Below are 7143 nucleotides of genomic sequence, written 5' to 3'. Positions count from 1 at the left end.
ACTCCATTGTTGAGGTTTTAGATTTTCTTTTGCATCAATCAGTGCTATGCCCCTTTTACGTCTCTGTGTTGTTTCGAACATATTGAACCAATGGAAAGTAGTAAAAAAAACGCTTTGGACAAAACCTCTTAACTCCATTGGACCCTCAAACTGTCTGCTAAAGCCGCTAACCCTACCACCTCTCTCCCTCTCATGCAAGTAATTGACAATATATAAAGTCGCAACACCAACTTTAATGAGGCAGTATTGCTTTGTTTTCCTGAAAAAATATATATTTAAAATGTCCTGAAAAATGAACATTTTGGAGTTAGGTGGTTTCTTCCAGACAGCAGAGATATGTAGCCCATGACTGTGTACAGTGTGTGCGCGCGCACAGTGTACCAGGAGGCACCAGGAGGTAATTTCTTGGAAATGGCATGATCTGCTGAAGCACGGGATTGTACATGCACGCACGCGGCACGCCCACACATGTATTGATTTATTTAATTCAAATCATTTTATCATTGTGTTTCTTCAACAGGTAAAAGAATACACGCAACATACAGAACACCCCGGCCCTCACACAATGGGTGAGTTGTCCTTTTTAGATGTTGTGTTTTTTTCTGCAATGGGGGGAAATGGGGGGAGAGAGAGAGATGGGGAGTGACATGCATGATGCAGCACAGGTCAGGTCGGGATCTGGAGCCGAACCTGCGACATACTGTCATGTTGCATTAGCAGACCGCAACACTAGCTGCCCAGGGCAACAGAGAGAGAGAGAGAGAGAGAGAGAGGCCATGAAGAGGCATTTTTTGTCGGTACACCTACAGATTTTGTCCAAACAGCATGCAAATCGGTACACAGCATCTCTATAGCCACTAAATGAAACAGGTCTTTCAGATTTGTCATACTCATTCCTGATTGGGTAAGATTGGCTTCTTTTTGTTTCTGCCCATGTATCCATATTCCTATACTTTGAAATTCCCAAAATATATATATTTCTAGTAAAGTGCATGAGCCGAATAAACATTGAGCAGATGCGTGTGATCAAATTGACATCCAACCCAACAGAACTACATTGTTATTTGTTAGTCCAAGTTCAACAGGATAAATTAGACAGTTGTCTTTAAATTGTTTGAAATCTTTCATAATCATGGCATAGTTTCATATTAACTGGTTATTTTTTGTATAACCATGACACGTAATACTAGCTACCCTTATGTGCATGTGTGTGTGAGTGCGAGCGAGCGATAACAGTTCTGGAAGATCAGGCCATTTACAGGAAAAGCCCACCCAGCACAACTGAAAGTGAAAGCAAGTTTGCTTAGCCTATATATAGCCTGCAGGCTGCTGGACTGAAGAGACAACTCAGACTCAACTGTCCTGGACTACTGTACGCTCTCTTTCAGGTTGGTGAAATATATCTTTACTGCTTTCATGTGATTACTCTGCAGGTATATCATTCAACTATCTACATGTACAGTTGTACAGTGTTTTTTTGTGCCCATTTAAGGCACACCAAAGAGCAAGTCAAAATGTTTTATTTATACTAATGCCAAATAAACGTATGTCTATGTGTACATATATATACATTATACACAGTATGCATACATCGTTGCTGTCGGGAGGAAACCACCTAACTCCATTGTTGAGGTTTTAGATTTTATTTTGCATCAATCAGTGCTATGCCCCTTTTACGTCTCTGTGTTGTTTCGAACATATTGAACCAATGGAAAGTAGTAAAAAAAACGCTTTGGACAAAACCTCTTAACTCCATTGGACCCTCAAACTGTCTGCTAAAGCCGCTAACCCTACCACCTCTCTCCCTCTCATGCAAGTAATTGACAATATATAAAGTCGCAACACCAACTTTAATGAGGCAGTATTGCTTTGTTTTCCTGAAAAAATATATATTTAAAATGTCCTGAAAAATGAACATTTTGGAGTTAGGTGGTTTCTTCCAGACAGCAGAGATATGTAGCCCATGACTGTGTACAGTGTGTGCGCGCGCACAGTGTACCAGGAGGCACCAGGAGGTAATTTCTTGGAAATGGCATGATCTGCTGAAGCACGGGATTGTACATGCACGCACGCGGCACGCCCACACATGTATTGATTTATTTAATTCAAATCATTTTATCATTGTGTTTCTTCAACAGGTAAAAGAATACACGCAACATACAGAACACCCCGGCCCTCACACAATGGGTGAGTTGTCCTTTTTAGATGTTGTGTTTTTTTCTGCAATGGGGGGAAATGGGGGGAGAGAGAGAGATGGGGAGTGACATGCATGATGCAGCACAGGTCAGGTCGGGATCTGGAGCCGAACCTGCGACATACTGTCATGTTGCATTAGCAGACCGCAACACTAGCTGCCCAGGGCAACAGAGAGAGAGAGAGAGAGAGAGAGAGGCCATGAAGAGGCATTTTTTGTCGGTACACCTACAGATTTTGTCCAAACAGCATGCAAATCGGTACACAGCATCTCTATAGCCACTAAATGAAACAGGTCTTTCAGATTTGTCATACTCATTCCTGATTGGGTAAGATTGGCTTCCAAAGTTTGCAGGAGTGCTCCTTTTGAACAAAATGCCTCCAATCATGAACAGTGTACGATTTGCGTGAAATGTTGCACGCACATTCCCAGACCAAATGCCTCTCCTTTTTCAAATCAGTGTCATGGATCTGCATACAACTTTGTATGCACACTCCTTAGAGGCCAAGGAAAAACGTCTGGCCTGCATTTTTCACATCTGCCTTTTAGAGCGCCACCAGGAGGCCGACTTATATCAAACACTTTTTTTTCTTTGTGATCCTGTCATAATATATCCTCTACCTACAACACACTATCATTTGTGTCAGCAGCTGGATCCGATGTGCGTATTGTGCTGCTGGGTAAGACCGGCGTGGGCAAGAGTGCCTCTGGGAACACCATCCTGGGAAGTGAGGAGTTTGTCGAGGAATCCTCACCTGAATCGGTGACCCGGCAGTGCAGTAAATTTGAAAGCAAAGTGTCGGGAAGAAAGGTGGTGGTGGTCGACACGCCTGGGCTCTTCGACACATCGTTGACCGTCGAGCAGCTGAAGGAGGAGATCGTGAAGTGTGTGTACATGACCGTACCCGGTCCACACGTCTTCCTGCTGGTGATCAGGCTGGGAACAAGGTTCACCGAAGAGGAGCGGATGACCATGAAGTGGATTCAGGATAACTTCTCCAAGCTGGCTTTGAAGTACGCGTTGGTTCTGTTCTCCGGTGAAGATGCCATTGACATACCTGTGGAGGATTATATAGAGAAAAGCCCAGCACTCAAACAGCTGATTAGCGAGTGTGGGGGAAGGTACCATGCTTTTGACAACAGAAAGAAAGAGCGGACACAGGTGACCCGTCTGCTAGCCAAGATTGATAGGATGGTAGTGGCCAATGGTGGACAGCATTACACAGATAAGATGTACTTAGAGGCCCAGAGAAAGATTCAGGAGGAGGAAGAGAGAAAGAGAAGGGAGGAAGAGATGAAACTACAGGAGGAGGAAAGGAAAAGGCAGGAGGTACAGGGGAAGAAAGAGGAGGCCATGAGAAAGGAGTGGGAGAGACAAGAGAGACAGAGGCGTGAGGAAGACAGGAGGAGGTTTGAGGTGGAAAGCGGACAGAGGCGTGAGGAGGAGAGAAAGAGGAGAGAGGAGGACAAGATGGAGCACGAGAGGATAAGAGAGCAGGACAGAGCAAGGTCTGAAGAAAATGAAAGGAAGAGACGCGTAGAGGATAGACAGAGTAGAGTGGAGGAGAGGAGGGAGCTGGAGATGAGAAGAGAGGAGGACAGAGCAAGGTCTGAAGAAAATGAAAGGAAGAGACGCGTAGAGGATAGACAGAGTAAAGTGGAGGAGAGGAGGGAGTGGGAGATGAGAAGAGAGGAGGACAGAGCAAGGTCTGAAGAAAATGAAAGGAAGAGACGCGAAGAGGATAGACAGAGTAAAGTGGAGGAGAGGAGGGAGGGGGAGATGAGACGAGAGGAAGAAAAGAGAGATGAGAGGAAACGAGAGGAAGACAGGAAGAGATATGAGGAAAAAGAGAGGGAGAGAAGGGAGGAAGAGAAGAAAAGGGAAGAGAAGGCGAGGGAGACAAGCGACCCCCTGTGGGCTGTTTTGAGGGAGGTGTTGACGTTGGGGAAGGGGCCCCGATTATGACAACTCTTCGGCTCTGGCTGCATGCCTCCATTAAGGAGCTAAAACACAATCATTTCACTCTCTTACAAGAGTAGGCTTCATTATTTACAAAGACAGTTTGATTTGGTTGTCACTTTAAATAAAACAATAAATAAATGTTCATACTGTTCTCCTTTTAGATCCACTAGAATCAGAAATAAAAGTTCATGTGTCTGTTCTCCTTTATTACTGTAGATCCATTAGAATGTATTATAGCGTGGGGTGAGGGAGTTGCAGGCATGAACTGAGAACCGCATGCCACCAAGGACAGTAGGCTACTTTGGTTGCAGTGTGCTATCAGAGGTCATGTCTTCCTAGTCCTACAGTGGGATGCCTATTGTCTTTGGTGGGCCGATGACCCGCCACCATTCTTCTGCTAGCTGGGTAGTCGGTAGTCAATTGACTATAGAGAGCATGCACATGCACATCCCGTCCATAATTTCGGGATGTTGTTGGGACCCCACCGACACATCGATAGGCCTACTGTAATTATTTTATCAAAGTGCTTGTAAATTAATTCCCAATGGTATTTTATATCAGGGCACATACATTTCCTCCATGGGTACGTACCCCTATATTTAAGTTTCTCGACCTGTGCCTAATTAGCCTGATGATGAGGATGATGAGGGCGTTGCGTTGCTATAGGGCAACTGGTGAAGTTCAACCCACTACATCTACAAAGTAACCTGTAACTAACATCCTTTTGCGTCATCTAGCTCGTTCTTATTTTATTAACTGAGTGAAAATTGGATTTATTAAGGGAATGAACAAATAAATCAGGTCCGATTTGGACTTTGTATATCGTCGTATGTCGACGTCCGCAAGCATGGTCAAAAACAACAACAACAACAACAACATACTTTTATAAACATTCTATAATACTTTGTGCTGATGATGATTATTACCTGGTTCAATAGGTAAATTAAAGAAATCACATGTAAACATTAATATTAAATGTATTTTATCTGTGAACCTGATGGTGAAATAAATCTGTCTAGAACTTTATGGTCTCTTTAGTCGACTGGTAACTGGTAGTCGGCTGAGGCTATACCTGTGACAAGAATGTTTCTTTCTACATTGATTCCATAATTGCATTTTTGATCCGTTAACTCAGTGATACTCAACCTCAGGCCCGCGGGCCACATCAGGCCCGCGGGACCATTATGACTGGCCCACCAATATAAATCTAAAAAAAAGAAGAAAAATAAATCTGGAAAATGAAATAAAAATAAATAAATCTGAATGAAGTTATCTTTAATTACATTATTATAAGTAATACTATTAGAGTTGTACTATTACTCGAACGGGGGAGATGCAATGCAAATGAAAGACATATACTGTGTATCCCTATTCCCTGACATAATTTTATAGCTAAACGGACAGAATTCTATTTTATTTGAATGATGAAACCCAGCTGCCATTAATAGTTGGAAATGGAAATGGAAATTGCGGGAATTGCGGAAATGGAAATTGCGGAAATTGTAATTGCGGAAATTGTGGAAATGGAAATTGCGGAAATTGTGGAAATGGAAATTGCGGAAATGGTAATTGCGGAAATGGTGGAAATGGAAATTGCGGAAATTGCGGAAATGGAATTTGAGGAAATTGCGGAAATGGAAATTGCGGAAATGGAAATTGCGGAAATGGAAATTGCGGAAATGGAAATTGCGGAAATGGTATTTGCGGAAATTGCGGAAATTGCTCTTCACTTATAGCTACCGGTATCTATTTTCAGGTAGATTGTTTTATTTTACTCAGTCAGCCATATCACTACTCATTTTTTTTCATGAAAAAGGTCATAGCTGGGTAATCTATTTTCAGGCAAATTGTGTTTATTGTATTTTATTTTACTCAGCCATAACAATTTATTTTCTGTTAACCAACTTGCTGGCTGGCAGGCAGGCAGACAGCTATACTCATAGACAGGCAGACAGACAGACAGCTACTCATGGAGAATTGGACAGGCAGGCAGTCAGACAGCTACTCATAGACAGGCAAACAGACAGCTACTCATGGAGAATTGGACAGGCAGGCAGACAGCTACTCATGGACAATTGGACAGGCAGGAAGGCAGACAGCTACTCATAGACAGACAGACAGCTACTCATGGACAATTGGACAGGCAGGCAGACAGCTACTCAGACAGGCAGACAGACAGCTACTCATGGACAATTGGACAGGCAGGCAGGCAGACAGACAGCTACTCATAGACAGGCAGGCAGACAGCTACTCATAGACAGGCAGACAGACAGCTACTCATGGACAATTAGGCAGGCAGGCAGACAGCTACTCATAGACAGGCAGACAGACAGCTACTCATGGACAATTAGGCAGGCAGGCAGACAGCTACTCAGACAGGCAGACAGACAGCTACTCATGGACAATTGGACAGGCAGGCAGGCAGACAGACAGCTACTCATAGACAGGCAGGCAGACAGCTACTCATAGACAGGCAGACAGTAAGACAGCTACTCATTGACAGACAGACAAATAACTACTCATGGACGGACAGACAGACAGGCAGGCAGGCAGGCAAAGAGCTACTCATGTTATGTTATTATGTTATTATAACAGCTACTCATGTTATGTGCAATCATTTGTGCAGTTATGGAAACAGCTCTTTGTGTTTATGCAAGAAAATGTAACACATTTATTTATTTACATATTGTGTGCATGCACATTGTACTTTGATACATTTTGCGAAAATAAAGCAATTGAAAGAGAGAAGTTATCAAGTATCATTAATGTCGTAATTTTATCTACTGGCCCCTGGCCCCTTGCCATTTTTGTAATGTGGCCCACAGGTAAATCTATTTGAGTATCCCTGCTTTAACTAAACTCATTAAAATAAATTGAGTATTTACTATTTTTCCTACCACTGAGTGGAATCAAACCAAGGATCTCTCACACTTAAAGACGGGAAACCAGACCACTGTTAATGAGAGTTCAACGTCAAGGTTTAAAG

The 7143-nt window shown here is 43.0% G+C and overlaps 1 protein-coding gene across 1 annotated transcript; it reads left to right on the top strand.

Moving 5' to 3' along the window:
* The first annotated feature begins 1321 nt into the window (after positions 1-1321).
* On the top strand, positions 1322-3799 carry LOC308336694 (GTPase IMAP family member 9-like). The gene is made up of 4 exons (XM_080794194.1): positions 1322-1388; positions 2139-2187; positions 2842-3703; positions 3777-3799. Exons 2-4 carry the CDS (start codon positions 2184-2186, stop codon positions 3778-3780), a joined length of 870 nt encoding a protein of 289 aa, XP_080650320.1. The 5' UTR covers positions 1322-1388; positions 2139-2183; the 3' UTR covers positions 3781-3799.
* The last annotated feature ends 3344 nt before the right edge of the window (positions 3800-7143 follow it).

Source organism: Protomyctophum bolini (assembly GCF_963924005.1).
Source record: "Protomyctophum bolini genome assembly, chromosome: 1".
In the NCBI taxonomy this organism is placed as follows: domain Eukaryota; kingdom Metazoa; phylum Chordata; class Actinopteri; order Myctophiformes; family Myctophidae; genus Protomyctophum; species Protomyctophum bolini.
The sequence above is the reverse complement of the archived record's forward strand: the minus strand, read 5'-3'. Positions and strand labels throughout refer to the sequence as shown.